Here is a 16,964-nt window from a genome sequence, read left to right as displayed (position 1 = left end):
TGAATAATATATTATTAAGCAGTTGAAACAGTATCTGGCACATAATAAACACATCCAACAGTTAGACATTAGATTCTTTAACTTGCATTTTTGACCTATATTGTCTGTATAAACCCTGTGAAGTAAACAGGACATCTGTCCTGCACAGAGCTTAGTACAGGTCCAACCATAGTAGAAATCCACAGAAGGTCTGGAGAATGAATAAAGCCTTAGAGACTTCAGTGGACATAAATACTAGGGATGGTTTCTTTTCATTATTTAATTCGCATTCGAAACTATTTCCTGGTACAATGCTAAAGAAATATAAGGCTCTAACATTAAGCAGAATATAATATCATTTATTTTATATACACATGTATGTCTATATGATAAAATGCTGAAAGAATATATCTTAAATTGTTAGGAGTGATTATGTTTCAGTAGTGTAATATATTTTATTTAACAGTGATATAGTATTTACTGTGTACTATGTACTACTCTAAGCACACTGCAAATATTAACTCATTAATCCTCTTAACAGCCCAATATGGTAGGTGCAATGAATTAGCACATTTCACAGATAAGGAGACCAAGACACAGAGAGTTTAGGTCTCCAAGGTTAAAGAGCTAAGAAGACATGATTTATTTTCTGTTGCTTTCCATGTGCTTGTCTAGGCATTCAAAGATTTCTGTATTGAAAATATATTAGTTTTATAATATAAAAATAGATGTTTTAGAAATATATCCTGTATCAGAGGTAAACAGACCTTTAAAAATATTGACTCTTCATGGTCCATAGGGTGCAATGAAATATATCTCTTATTTTTTTCTTCTTGGTCTACACTTCTTTGGTCTAGGGAGTAAATCAAGGAGTTTTGATGAAGTTATTTCTAAAGAAAATATATTTTTCAGGAGTTTCAGATCTTCTGGTCACAGAAACTGGGAAACTGATATTCCACAATTAATAAATCAAGTTTGACACTGTGTGCATGTAATGTACATATGTCTAAATATATATAATCTTGCTTAATATTTCTTCAGTCTCCTGTGGTATTTACATAGTTCATTCATTAAGCCCTATCTTATTGGATATGTTTGACAGCATGTGCTATTGTTTAAGCTCAATTTATTTAGAGTATGAATAACATATTAACATTTAGAAATAAATGGAGCATGTAGGAATGTGAGTATGTAGGGCCAGAGAGTGAGATGGGAAGTAGGTTATACTCTCTTTAGCTGAGGCAGAAATTTAGCTACATTCCTACCATAATAATTTATTTTCTTTATAAACATTAGTTTATTACAGAATTATGATATATTATTAATTAGGATCAAATTTTAAATTATATTAAAATTCCTTCATATAATTGTTATCTTTTTAATAACCTCAATTAAAATTTGATATAACCAAAAACTCTGAAGGATTAAGGGATGCTTGATTCTGTTTAATTTTTGCTTTCAGTTGTTACAATAGAGATTTTAATTGTTGCCGCTTTATGTTTTGCTTAGAAGGTGAGTAATATATCTAAAAGCAGAGAACTTTAACAAAAATGTACTTCTAAAATATATGTAGAAAGAATTTGCTACAAACAGTATTAATCTAAAAGCATTACTATGCTCATCATGTACTGTGTCTCAACACTGGGAACAGATTCCCACGTTTGCTTGCTTCCATCCCTGTTTATTCAGATCTTGCTTAAATTGTATGAAGTACCTAGATGCAGATCTGGACACTGTGGATAATGACATTTACCAAACAGTATTTCCGATCAGTAAGGGGAGACTTACAAGTAAAAACTGCAAAGAAGAGAGTGCTAGAGTGTGGCAGGTCTACATACAAAGAGGGGCAACTAGCCCAGTCCTGGGTGGGTTGAGTAGACCCTCCAGGGAGGTGACATATGCACGGTGGTCTGAAAGGGTAAGTAGATATTTCCCAGGCTGAAAAGATGGGAAGATAATTGAGGGAGAAGAGAATCACATGTAGCATATACAAAAGGCTGGAAGAGGAAGAGTATGGCTTATTGGAATTTCAGTATCATTGAAACAAAATAAGGGGAAGGATTAACAGAAACTCTAATTTGATTGCCACCAAATCTATCAAACCTTCCTTAAATATCCCAACTGCACTATACTTTTCTCTATCTTTTGCATGTATCCTTAGCATGTGCTGTTTTCTCCCTGGAGAGAGAGCATGTTTAATGGGTAAGGGTGCAAGATATATGCCTGAGTCAAAAACAGATCATCCCATTTCCAAGTAGTGCTGCTTGAGTAAGTTGCTCATTCTCAGTGATTCAGTTTCTTTATCATAAAAATATGAATCGTGACAATAATGTCTACCCTGTAGCATTGTTATAAGGATAAAAATAAAGCACTTAGACCAGTGCCTGCACTGTACTATTAAATGTCGGGCATGATTATTTGCTAATTATTGCATATATAGCTCATCAATTTTAGTATATTGTACAGACTCTTGAATGTAGGAACTCCATCTTATTCACCTCCAGTTTATTCACAATAGATAACTTGTGCAAATTAAAATGTTCAATTCCTTTGTTTTAAAAATGAAATATTAAGTTATTAGATGACATTTATTATAATAGCCTTAAGAAATTCTTAAATACGTGATTTCATTGAGAAGTGTAATAAAAATAGTTTGTTCAGTAGATCTTCCAAAGATCTATTACACAATATTTTTCTACTACTGGTCTTTTTTTTTGCCCTGTGGCTTAATTAAAGGACATTTCTCTGTAAATGTCTCACTTATAAGGTTTATCATTCTCTTCTCTTGCACAGACAGAACATTTATTTGAAAAAAATAGTTTATTATTTCCCAAGACTCAACAACAATGTTGTATGGACAAACAAAATCTTTCCAGCTGAGTCCTAAAAATATGTATAACAGTGCCCTCCACTAGTTATTTCCCTTATGTATAGCAACTGGCCATGTAGCAGAATTTAAAGATAACCACAAATGATATTACAGCATGGTAAAACTATGGGAAAATGTAAGCAGGTATTGAGGATTTTATCCAATAACTTTTAATGATCAGAAAGCAAAAGACAGAGGGTTTCTATTTTATCAAAGAGAGCAAGAACCAAATGACTTGGCAAAGATTTTCCAGAAAGTCAAAAGCAATCTTTTAGAAATAGAATGTACAAAGGTATCTAAATTCTACACATTCTGCCTGCAGCAGTTCGTAAGAAAGGAAAATGCAAATCTTTTTAAACAAAGGATAATCAAATTCACAAATTATAGCCACAGGATGTTATCGTGGCAAAAAGCAAGACATGATCAGATACACATCAATCGAAAATATCTCTGTATTACAGCATGGAAGAAAATAGTTTTAATTCCTATGCAATTATTGAAACAATAGCTTCAGTGGCCATAACATCATTCCTACAACCTTATACTTCATTGTACTGTTGGTTTCCTGGAAGTTTCTTCTACATTTTTCTGGATTTTTCCCTCTAGATTGTAGTCCAGTGGATCCCTTGGATAGCAAATATGCCCCTGCAATTTTCTTCTGCCCACTTCCAGTTCCCCTTATTGGATGAATTATAAACTGAAAAAATGAGACCCAGAGTTGAGTCACTCTTGGTGATCTCTATGGCCAAGAACCCTCCAGTGAGACCCAGAGATCCTCCATTCTAGAGTCTTCCATGGCCCTGCCTTGAGTCAGACTTTTTGGAACTTTACACCTGAGACTGTTAAGAGTCAATGAAAATAAAAGTTTCATTTCCACATTTCCACCTTCCACATGGATTAGTGTTTCCCCCATGTTTGGCCTAATCTGATGAATCTCAGAAACACTTACTACCAAAGCTTAATACACAATCTGTATTCCTGAAATCAGCGTCTCTGGACTCTACTGCAAAGTGCGTGCCTAGTCAACATTTTTTGACACTAAGTTGAGCAGTCGTGCTATTATTAATGTTTGTTATGATCTCAAACCAAATGTATGTATGTGTGTACATTTACTAGTTTGTCTACCTAATCACCATATTTCTGTCTCATTCCAGAATTAACATGTACTTTCACGCTCATTTGATTAAGGTTGACTTTTCCAACAAGACAGAAAAGTTGATTAGAGGCAGAACTGTGTCTGTTTTTACACAAATTATGTCTTCAGCCAACTACGCCAGATATATAATAGGTGCTCAATCAGTGTTTATTGAGTGAATAATTCAAAGAATGAATGACTGAATAAAGAAAACTCTTTATCAAATTATTTGTGAAGGAATAGGTGATTTTGATACTTGGTTCCATTATATTATTTTTCATGATTTGAGGCAAAAAGGTAAAATGATGCTTCATTATATGCTTCATTATAAACATTACACGGTTTGTGCCCATTAAAGATTTGCTCCCTGCATTTCTCTTATAATATTCAAGAATAGTTTATTGTGTCAGTTTCAGCAAGTCCTTTTCTAGAAATCATTATAGGTTTCTTCCTTGACCGTATATATTGAATCCCACCTATGGGAATACAATTTGCACAACGGTGCACACTGAACATTTATTGATACTTACATCTGCCTTGATTATTGATTTTGTGGTTAATTTTAAATAACAAAAGTATCATTCATCTCTGGTGACTTATATCTCTGGAATGTGCTGGCTAACCACTATCCTTTTGCCTAGAATTTCTCTTTAAAAAGCCCACACAGTATCTGGGAGCTGCTCCAGACACTTGCATTATCATTATTTCAGCAGCCTGCTGAAAATTTTGCAGGTTGTATCCACTTGGAACAGAGGTTATTACTGAAATCCATCATGTAACATGTCTGTGTTAAATAATGAAAGCAAGGCAGGAAATTTTTACTCGCTCAGGAATTCCAAATTACAGATAGTGTGAAAGTTCCAATCTCCTTGCATTTACATTTTTAGCATGTGTCCAGCTGAGGATTTAAAACACCAACACCTTTGTCTCACTCCTGGCATTACTCAAAGTGCATGGATTCAAAGACCAAATATTTAAGTTTGTGTGTGTGTGTTTTATTTTTTAAACACTTACTGTGGGATCTTTGCCAGCCATTTTGCATTCTTCAACTTTGATTGTAGATGCTGGCCAGAAAACCTGCTCCGAAAGAAAAATAAAGGTTGCATAATCTCACTTGGACATATGACAGCTCAGTGCTCTTCATTTACTTTTTGCTAACAGATTTCTTTAAGGTATTTCTATATTTATATTTTAAAATTCTTTTTGTTTCATGAACTCAAGTTGTTAAAGAGTCTCATTTTATTAGAACAATTATCATTTTATTTCTCTTATGAGTTTTTCCTTTAATAAAAGTCTTTCAATAATGTGTGCACATTTACTATTTATACATTAAAATAAGGTCATTATTAATATAAATGTGTACAACATAATGCATATCTCACTCCTTTTGACTTATGGTACACTTTTCCTAAGTGCTTATGTCACAATGAATTTACATTACTATTTAAGTTTAATATTATTTTTGGTAAACTACCGCCAGACTGGTAGATTTACTTAAGGTGGGGCCCTAGGTACTTCAACAGCTAAAATAACTTGGTTAAAATCCAAGAGCTTCCCTCTCTGAAACACTGTGCTAGCATTCTAAGTCATTGTAGACCTGGGGCAGGCCCAGCAGTAATAATTACTTTTTTTAGTTGTCAGCCCATTGCCCATGTTAACATAGTAAACGTAGAAGTCTCCTTGCTGTAATAAATTGATAATTAATCTATTTTTATTTCTTTACTCCAATAAAGTTTAATTTTATTTCCTTGTTGTAAAATGGAATGATAAACGTAGGCCACATTTGTCCTAATAACAGTGCACTTAATAGCTGTGTTCCCTTCAGGCCCTCCATGGGTTATATACAGATGACAAGGTAGGTCCTCCTTTGATCTGACCATTATTTCATGCTATACTCCATGCTCTTTTCCCCTTTTTATATAGGTATACATGGGAAGTATTTTCTCATTTAAGTCCAGGTTTTGGACTGTTAAAAACTATGAAACTTGACAAGGAAGATTAAATGTAATATATTTTCAGCCCATGAAATAAGCACTTACTTCCAACTATTTATTGATATGGGACCGGTATTTCCTATTGTTCTAATAAAATACAAATTGTTTTTCATTGTATTTGAAATTTTTAAAGAAAAAGTCTCCTAGAAGGTCAATATTTCCCTCATGAAAATGATAGACTTACACTCAAAGGTTCTTGACTTATATTGTTAATATTCAAGGAAAGAATGTGATCTTTGCTGCCCACATATATTCGATCCTGATCTTCATCCATTAATAAAATCCTGTAGTCTAAAGGGTGGTGTGATAGGCTGAAGTATTCGGAGGTCTTCGTTTCTCGAAGCTCTGAAAGAGTGAACAGCACAAGTGTAAACAGAATATCTTTCTTCTATAATTCTATTATTTTAACAAAAAATCTAACAGGAATACTTGCCAACAAAGTCAGGATACATTTTCCTCCTATAGCAATAAGTTAATTTTAAAATAGAGTAAGGGATATTTTTACTTATTCCCTTTATGCTGAAATAAAACATAAATCAATAACTATGTTACAGTTTATGGTAATACTAGGTGATTACAAAATTAGTCACATTCGCAATAATCTCAATTGTGTTTTATTGCTGGATGTCATAAGCTCAAAACTATTTAAAATACATAAACCAAAGAAATACATTCAGTGAGCAAACTGAACAGAAAATAGAACCAATAGCAGTGTGAATGTCTTCTGATCCTCTATTAATGTTTTATTCTTGGACTCAATACATTCATCATTTTAGATCTGTTATTTCCTTCTCTAAATATTTGCCTTATTTCTTCAACATACTTCTAATTAGTCTAATGTATTTTTCTATAATTACTTGAAAAATAGATCTACTTTTTTTCATGACATCTCATTCAGGAAGCAATGTCATCTAAATGCCAATATGCCTATGCATATATCAAAAGGAAAAATATGAATTTTCAGATAACTGAATTTAAAAATTTTAAGTATCCTCAATGATCAGTGATTCATACTCATTTAACTTCTTTTACATCAAATATGTGCCTATATAGATGACCTTTGAAGACAATGAATGTATCATGACAAGAAAAACAGTCAATAATCAGTATAGTAGATTCAATTCACTCTCCAGTCAAAATGGTCCTTTTAAACAGTACAGTTTTAGACTTTTTAATCCAAATGGTTCAGGATTTCTTTGTTCTTTCAACTGTAATCTTAAGAGAGACAAACTATATTAAAGACACTGCTTTTTGGAATTACTGCCATAATGATGAACTATTAATATTTCAAAAATTGTAGTTATTGAATCAAAAAGACACTTTTAGAAATTGTGATGGGGTTGTAGTTTGACTTAATCCAAAATAAAAATGATAAGAATTCTTATATGAAGCCATGAACTAAATTCTATGAATACTTAGGCCATATCCCATATGAAAAGACAGAGAAGTCACAAATTTTTTTTGACCTGTTTTTTGGGCACACCAGTTCAGAATGTCTGCTATAAAATTCCTCAAATAGTTTTAGCCAATAATCTGAAAATGCCATGGAAGTAGCATAGTGATTATGAAAGCAGGCTCTGGTGCCAAAAATCCCATGATATTTAGCAAGTTACTTAACCTCTCCGTGTCTTAATTTTCCCATTTGTAAAAAGCAACAATAATAGTATCTTCTACCGAGATTTCTTGTGGAAATCAATTTAATTGATACATGTAAATATTTGAAATGAATGAAAGAAATTATTCAATAAACTTCAATTATTACTATTATATTAGTATTAAGTTTGGATCATTATTTATAAAAAAGGTACAAATTTAGGTAAAATGGATATATGTTTTCCTACTTCAATTTAGGGACCTCAATCCATAAAATTATTAACACATAATCTTAAAGCGTAGTCTCAGATATACTGTGCACATCACAATAGTGAAGTACAGGATTGTTTATGTGGAAGAAACAATCAAGAAGTTAGAAAAAATATTTCAGAAGCATCTTGAAAAGTAAAATCATGACAACATACAAAAACAAAAGACAGATCATTGACAACAAGAGACAAAGTCATAGATCTTTGGAAACAGGGGATTTCGGGTGCCTGGTATGGTGCACCAAGCTGACCTATCAGTTACTGAGCACAACTAGGTATCACAGAGGGGACACATTTAGCAGGTGATGCCACTGACCCAGAAATTGGAATAGCTTCCTTCATAAGAAGAACAAAAAAGAGGAGAGGTATGTCACTCAGGAAAAAAATCAGCCCACGCTAGACCAGAGGTTAGGGCTAACATGAGGGTGGGGAAAAGAAAAAATAAGACCTGAGAACATGGGAGAGAATATAGCAAGTCAGAGCAAGTGTCATTCAAAGGTTGGAAAAGACACAGACTGCCTTAATTTTGTCTAAGTCCAGGTGCTTTATAAAGCTTGCTTTTCATCTCAGGGATGTGATTCATGGTTGTGCAAGTTTCTGTAAAACTTCAGTAGTAAGGTGTAGCTTTGGCTACAGAATAGACGTTCAGCAAACGCCTCTTGAATAAATAACTGTACAATGAAATATGTAGGCTGAAGCAGTAAAATATGATTGAGTTCATGGCCTCTGGGGCTCAATCACTGGAGTCAAAATCCTGGCTCTGCCATTTCATTTCTAGAGGTACTTGGCAAGTACCTTTATCTCTCTGAACTCCAGTGTTCTCATCTGAAAAGTCAGAATAATAATGTTACCTACATCACTGGGTGGCTGTACACTTTAAACTAATAATAAACATAAAGGGTTTAAAAGAGTATCTGAGCTACAGTGACGTGGATTACATGGTTACCTATTATGCGTAAGGGCAAGACATCAATCTTCAGCCAGGAAAGTCAGAACAATTCTTTACACAGGAAGAAAACAATGGAGGAGTAGCATGCTTGATTTGTATTTAATATTAATACATTCACTATTTAATTTTTCACATGCAGAATCTACTCAAATTATTGAAGCAGGAGAACACAATAATAAAATGAGGCACTTTAAAAAAATTGTTTAAATATGCAGGATAATTTTGGAGTGCATGAACTGGAAGACTAAGAGACATTATTCTAGTCAAGATATATTGATGAACACATGGTATGCTAGAAATGGAAAGCAAGAGTTGATGTGGGAAACACTTTTAAGAATTTCAAAAGACTTTATATGAGTGTAGGCTTGCGGTAAAGGAAAGATGTGAATTTCCCCCAAAGTTGTAAGCTAAGAATAGGAAAAATGAGAACTTTTGGGAGAAACAAAAGGGAGATTTCTTTAGTAGAGAGATTACTCAGGTGTTGACTGATTAAATTCAAATCAAAGTAGAAATGTCCCACAAGCATGTAAAATTAAGTAACTAATCTAAACTTGTCATTGGAAATATCAAATATGCAGGGAGAGATTTCCAATTCTTCTCATGGATTATTATGTGAAGCTCTGAGAGTAGATATAATTTCTGAGGAAGAGTATATCTAAAGTGAAAAGCAAAGAATAGAGATGCATCGGTTGTCAGATACAAAAAGGGAACCCTAGAATTGAAAGTGAAGGTGATTCATGATGCATAGGTTACAGTCTGACATTGTGAAGACAGTACTGAATTGCGGTCAGTTCTGCTTTGAAATGTCAGTTTCATCACTTACAAGTATATTATGTTGGGAAAGCCAACTCATTTCTCCAAGTTTCAATTTCCTCATCTGTAAATTGGTAATAATAATATACAACTCAAAGAATGTTCCACCAGTACACAGTATAGGATCCATGTACGTTCCTCTAGGCAGGAGACACTGGTGATTGTCTACCTTATAGATACATACCATCCTTTTCTTCTTCCTTGGCAAAACCACTCTATGCCAACCATAGTGGTCCCATTCCTCTGACCAGTGAGTGGTTTAAATGTGGCCATGTGAACAATTCTGCCCAGTGAAAATTTAAAGGGAAGTCTTCTGTTGGGCTAAAGAGACTACTTGGATATTGAAAACTGGTGTAAAAAAGTGCCGATTTCTTTTTCTGCCTCTGGATATTGGTATGTGACTATATGATACTGGCAAAATTGCATCTGCTAAGATAGTGGCTAGCTGAGAATGGCATGAAAAAATGTAGAAAAAAAATCTGGGTCTTTTAAGAAATCATTGTGCCACTGAACTAATCCTGGTACTACGCTATTACTGGATGCTTCTCTGTTATATGAGATAAATAAAAAATCCTTGCATTTTTTAGGCACCTTTAATTGAGGTTTTCTTTTTCTGTTATAGAAATCCATGCTGACTGATACATCTTTTCAGTGTTCATAGCTCCCAACTATAGCTTTCTCACCCTTTCTACCATGGTTTGTTTAGATATTTTTTCAAAATAGTCATTTTTTTCTTTTCCCCTTCTTTTCCTAATATATTTTGAAATAAAACCAAGAATGTGATTTTATCTGGGAAAATAGACTCAACTAAATTTTGTTTGCTAGTAACAAACAACTGTAGTTCTCCTCTTTACCTGTTTCATTACAAAATAATCTATTTCTTGAATTAATTCAAACACCAGAGGGAACAATAACCACATCAACTTAAGGCCTGTTTGGTCCAAGGATTTTTATCTATTTTTCTGAGCCAAAAAGCATCTTCAAATCTAATTACCTGTAACTCACTGACAGTTGACAGCTGTTAACCAAGGAAGATTTACTTTAGAAGCGCCCTTGTGATAAAAGCCTAGGCTATTTTGTTAAATTGCTATTTAAATTGCTATTAGCAGACCTAATTGAACTTTGGGGGTTGGGGAAAAAAGCAAAACAAACATTGTTTGTTTTTTTTTGTTTTTTTTTAAGAATAAAGAGATGAGTTCAAAGCAATAATAATTTTATCTATAAAAAGAATGACTCAGTAATCCATCATTTTGGTTTAATGCAGATCCAACTTATTTCAATGATTTGGCCACAGTTATAGAAAATGACTGATTTAATGATTTGGCTACAGTGAGACAAGAAAGGTCATAATTTCTAGTCCATCATGTAAACAGGTCAAAGAATGGCACTGTCCTACAATTCTTTAAATCTTAATAATGCTACCATGCTTTTTAAAGCCTAAAAGGTACAGCTAGTTGTTTTGTTTCTCAGGACATGCTCAACTAATTGAGAAGAGACTTTGACTGAGATTATGTAGTATTAGAAAATGCAGTGGCTCCACAAAGGCCAGATAGGTCTCCTAGTCCCTGGGAAAATCTCCTGGGAAAGAACATTTAACAAAAAATGCTCCATGCTGCTATCCTAGAATCCACATTATTGTAGAGCTCTTTGATGGAAAAGTACTGTAATGTCTTCTATGCCAATGTTCCCTGAGGGAAAATATGCAGTACAATATCCTTACCTAAAATTCATGTATTCACATAAACTTTTCTTTGTAATGGAAGCAACTGTGAGCCTTGAGAATGTAACTCAAGCTGGAAGAAAAATAGGTTTCTCCAAAATATAAATCTTAGAAATATAAGCTTCTGGATCTACCTGAATATAGTCAATACATTGTTATAACAATTACAATCACAACTTAGTTTAATATATCTGTCAGTAACCCTCTTTTCCTAACCACGTAAGAACTAACCTTCGTTCTCTGTTAAGCCAGTCAATGATCTTGACATTTCTGAGGTAACTACGCCATTAAGAATCTAATTCATCTCATTCATGTGCTCAGAAATGTGATCTTGATGGAAAGTGGAGAGAGTTTAGGGTTTACTTTTATGAATAATATTATATATGGTCATCCCTTGGTATCCATGGGTGTTTGGTTCCAGGACCCCCATCCAATAAATGCCAAAATCTACATATACTCAATCCCTTATATAAAATAGCATAGTATTTGCATAAAACCTATACACATAGACATATTTTAAATCACCTCTAGATTACTTATAACACCTAATACAATGTAATTGCTATATAAATAGTTGTTATACTTTATTGCTTTTAAAACTGTATTTTTTTATTGTAGTACTATTGTTTTTTTTTTTGAGAATATTTTTGATCAGTGGTTAGTTGAATCCATGGATGTGGAACCCACAGATATGGAGGGCCGACTGCACACCTATTAAACTACCCAACGGGGGGACTCATTCGTTCAGAATACTACATTATCTTTGGTCTTTAATGAAATTCAAAAATAGGTGAAAGATTACATGATTTAAAATCAATTCCCAGAAGTCTTTCTATTAGGAGCATATGAAATAACTACTCATTAATTTAAAGTTCATGATGTATTATTAATTTATTCAATACATATTTAGGCTTTGATCACAGCAGGCTAGATACTTTGCTCAAATAAGCGGATGCAAATATGAAGATACCATGCTCTTATGACCATTTCAAGGCTTCCTTTCCATTCTGTGATTCTGTCTGACTAGCCCATTATGCCATTCTCCCCGTCATAAACCTCAGATCTGCCTCAGGCAGAATGCATGTCTACAGATTTCAAAGTAAATCCTTAGGATACCTTTTACTTCAGAGATATTGCTACTGACAGGATAATTTCCTTTCCTGAATGTCTTATCTCAGAAGAATTTTAAGTAGAGTGGGGTCCAATGACCCATTGTCTCCCTGAGGCTCATTGTTTCGAAACTGGGTTAGAAACTGAACTTCACCTGTCCCTTTAGAAAAAGCAGGCAAAGACAAGAGCTGTGAAACCTTCAGCAGACTGAAGCTACAGCTCTGGATTCCTAACGTAAACAGAGATCAGAAGGCATGCTATTAAAATCACACTTTCTCAAAAACAATAGCCCCAAATGGCAGCCACCTGTGGACTTACCAGTAGGAGCAAGTGTTCTACGTACTTTATGAACTTATTTCATGCAATTTTCATTCAAATACTCTGCATTAAGTCCTAGTCCCCTGCATTAAGTCCTAGATACTCTGCATCTAGTCCCACACACAAAGAAACTAAAAGTCAGCAACTTCAAGCAAACTACTAAGTCACACAGTAAACACGAGAAGAGGTAAGATCCAGGATTCAAAGCAAGGTCGGTTCTTAATCTGTGAACTAATCAGATGTCCTCTTGCTTTTCTAATCAGACTAACAACTTCTATGGTTATTTCTTGGGTTTCTATCATGTTCTTGCCTTGCACGTGAGTCTGTGTAGTATCAAACATAGTATAATAAATGCCTCAGCCCCTGAAATTTTCTTTGCCACTTGGGGAGAGGTGGAGAACACACTCCAAACAACTCGAGAACAATCAAAGTCTCAGTGACACTCTTCTCGCTAAACTATCACGGCAGGTCTGAGGGGCTGCATGAAAGTGGGATCACACACAGCTTCAGGGAAAAGATAAAAAAAGTCCATCTTTCTATGTTTTTATATGGGCTTGATTGGTTAAGTGGAAGCAAAATGCCAAACAGATGAAAGAAGGAATGAAGGAAACAGTTGTATTCAAGGAGCCTGGCTAGAGAAAGGCAAGAGTGAACACAGGATGTATCTCCCGGGCATTGCTCCAGAGGGAAGATTAGCAAACACAGACGAGCCTTTAAAGAAGAGTGATTCTCACCCTGGTTTGCCCCAGACAGCCCTATTTGTGCCTATTTTCTCAGCATCATTATCAATAATGCCTGCCCCCTTTCACTCAAAAGATTCAAGTTTGGGATGTTAAATTATATAGTCACTCTGCTTTTTATACTTCTACTTCATTGTCTTGAATGGCTTTCTATTAGTTTTAGGACAAAATCCAAAATATTAACATGGTCTTTTAGGCCTGCCATGATCTGATCAAGATTAGCTCACTAGAAATCTTAATTATCACTGCTGACCCAGCCTCTCTGAGTTCTTGCTCTCCTGGCCTTCTTCATACGTCTTCAAACTTGCTCCTTTCGCTTCACGGCTTTTGTGCCTGTTAGTCCTCTTGCTTACAAGATTCTTCCTGCCTTTCTCTAACTCCTACTCATAACTGTAGCAATAGTTTCAATGGAATTCAAACAGGGCTGTCTCATAAAAGCTTCCTTGATTCTCTAGGTGAGGTCAAGTCTCAGGTCTGCGGATATTTGCTCATGTTTTTTTATTGTTTTTCTCTTCTCTTGAAGGCTGCCTGAAAGATCCTCTGAAATGGTCTAAATGGGTTGGGGGCTGGGAGACCACACAGTGTGACTTGCTAAGACTTACCTTGTTTTCTGTACAATTTTGAAGTTGAAACTGACTCTGAATTTGAGACATTTGTTCAAATTCTTTGTTCATTCACATTCTTTTTTTCTGCTATATTGAGTTTTATGATCTTTAATCTTGGTGACTTAAAAATAGCATAAACCAATAAAATGAGAAAATGCCATTATATTGCAGAAAATTAGGGTTTTTATGAAATAATTTATCACTATTAAAAAGTAGGATGTACGTATATGGCAGGGAAAGAAGGGGAAGGACCAGTTTTGGAATTAGCTAACTGGGGTTGAAGCTCTAGTTTCATCATTGCTAATACAGGGCTTCCCCCAAAAAAACCTCCCTCCAGACCACTCCCCTGGTATCTTAGGTCCTGCATCTCCAAAAAAACTGGGAAGAAGGGGATTATTTAATAACCAGAATGATCTCTAATGTTCTCTACAGAAATAAAAATGCCTATGGAAAAAATTCCTTTTTCACTGTTTGCAAATATTATCTATTGTTGTAGAATATCTGTAAATCTTATATAACCCTTCATGTTACTATAAATCTGCTGGGGAAAAAAAGGGATCTATTTAAAAAACCTATCTTAGAAATATAGCCACCTGTAATAAAATTGTGTATGTTTTTGGAAAAATGAAGCTAAACCAAAGAACAAGGTTTCTAGCAAAAACATCTTTGATTTGTGTTCTCCACTTCAATTAAGTAGAGAATTCTAAATTCTGACTTATCTTCCCTAAGCTCACTTGGGAAACATCAAAGATTTCAAAGACTTTAGTTGCCAATCTTTGCTTTCTTGTATGAGAAGTTGTAGATAGATTCTATCTGGGGGTAAGAAGAATATATAATTAGAGAATATATCAGATGTTTTGAGAGATTCTGAACTGGCAAGAAGTACTTCTGGAAGGTAGAATCAAATCTGAACCTATTGCTAAACTATATGAGGACAGCATGTATGAGTTGAGATATCACTATCAACAGTGTTCATACTGTCAGGAAGGCCTCAGTTTCAGAGTGTCCACTTGAGATGTAAACAAGGGAGATAAACTTGTGAAGGAGGAAACACTTCATTTGACACCTGATATCTAGAGCTCTTGACACTTCTGGAAAGCTGCTTTGAGGCAAGGTGTGCAAGAATAGTAGGTCCAAGGTGGTTAGCAAAACAAAAACAGAAACATACCAACAGAAAGGAAAAAAGGAAGGGAGAAAATATAATAACAATTGGAAGATCGGTATAAATCAATGTACCTCTACTAAATAAAACATTGTGCTGTCATTACAATTGTTTAGGTAGAGACTCTAAGAGATGGAGAACATTTTATCATGCTCTTAAGTTTTAAAAGCAGGCCATATTCAATATGAAAACAATTGTTAAATGTTATTCCCAGAAAATAAGACTAGGAGGGAAATATTTTTAAAACATGGGTAGCAAAGCCCTTGGATGATGGGACAGAAATTTAAAGACAAGGAGACAATACTTCAGATCAAATTCTGAAGTGTGCAGGGGTTATGAGCTAACATGGTGGACCATGCCTGCAAAACTCCAGAGCAGAGAGAATGCAATGGACCCCATTCCCTACTCCCATACCCTAAAGTGACTATATTGGAACCACATATGGAAAGATTCTTACAACAACATTTAACACTTGTCCATCATAAAATTTAAATTTATATTATTTATTGGTTTTCCAGGCTTTCAATAAAACTCCCTAAGATAAACTGTGGCCTTCCTATGGGAACTTCTAGTTTAGCACACTTAATTATACAAAGAAGAACAGGAGATTTCATGTGCTGAGTGAAGTATCTTGTCCCATCTCATCCCCATAAAGTTTTCTGACTTTGTGCCACTGTTTTCTATTATATAACACTTGTGTTTATATATAATACAGCAGGCTCTACACAAAATAAAAATATTCTCTGGGGTATATTTTATTTAATAATTCAATAGATGGTATATGAGCCAAGGGGTAAGTCAAAAGATGAAAAATCTTGGTCTCTCCTCTCAAAGAAGATAGTCTAGAGTGTAGGTACACAAACAATTGCAGTACAAGATGACTCAGGAAATTAAGGAAGCATTGAAGAAGTAAGATTAAGTCTTCCTGGAAATAGGGAAAACTTAGATAGAAGCAAGTGCTTGACCTTATTTCTTCATTTAACAAATACTAGTTGAGACATTCAATATTAAACTAATCAGCACAGTAATAAATTTACAAAGTATAATAAAAGACTGAATAAGTGTTTATGAAAAGGGCTTTATACCAGGGATCAGAAAATGCTGCTGTGGAGATGTAATAAAGAAATAAGCATTTTCCAGGGAGTGGAACGTTGTATAGAAACCCTGAGTTGGGAGATTCAAAAGATAATCAGAAGCTTTTGGAGTTGATAAAGAAAAGGACTTGGGTTGGGTTTTCTAAGCAGAAACCAGGAGCCAACCAATATGCAAAAATGCAAACTTCTTGAATGTCACACAAGCAACACACAAAGATGCAAACTCTCTGAATGTCAAACCAAAGTGGTTAGACTTTCCCCAAGTCACTTAGGATGCCAATGAAAAAATCTGAGAAAGTGTCTTCCATGATACAAACATACAAGTTTGTGGATTCTGCTAATGAAAAGTTCTTGATATCATGATTATTTGATACAATATTAAGTGAATAAAGTAGAACAAAAATAATTCATGTACTTAAACTACTATATGTCTGCAAAGAAACAAATATATATATATATATATATATAAAAGTTTTGGAAAAATTTCAACACAATATTGTTCTTCATGATGTGTTATATCAGAAATAAGAGTCTGATAATCCTGAGGGCTCATTTCAATGTTCTGTCTGTCTGCTTAAAGAAGTGCAATTCCTCCTTGATCAACAATCAGGCAG

At 34.4% G+C, this 16,964-nt stretch overlaps 1 protein-coding gene across 1 annotated transcript in view; it reads right to left on the bottom strand.

The window, feature by feature from the left end:
- The window catches only part of SEMA3C (semaphorin 3C), a 154,863-nt gene that overhangs the window by 75,260 nt on the left and 62,639 nt on the right, over window positions 1–16,964 (bottom strand). Inside the window, exons 2-3 of the mRNA XM_069461916.1 lie at window positions 6,162–6,322; window positions 4,998–5,060 (exon numbers count right to left, since the gene is read on the bottom strand). Of these exons, the coding sequence (XP_069318017.1) occupies window positions 4,998–5,060; window positions 6,162–6,322 (224 nt within the window). The remainder of the gene's footprint in view (window positions 1–4,997; window positions 5,061–6,161; window positions 6,323–16,964) is intronic.

Source organism: Eulemur rufifrons, chromosome 29, assembly GCF_041146395.1.
Source record: "Eulemur rufifrons isolate Redbay chromosome 29, OSU_ERuf_1, whole genome shotgun sequence".
In the NCBI taxonomy this organism is placed as follows: domain Eukaryota; kingdom Metazoa; phylum Chordata; class Mammalia; order Primates; family Lemuridae; genus Eulemur; species Eulemur rufifrons.
This window is presented reverse-complemented; position numbering and strand designations above follow the sequence as displayed.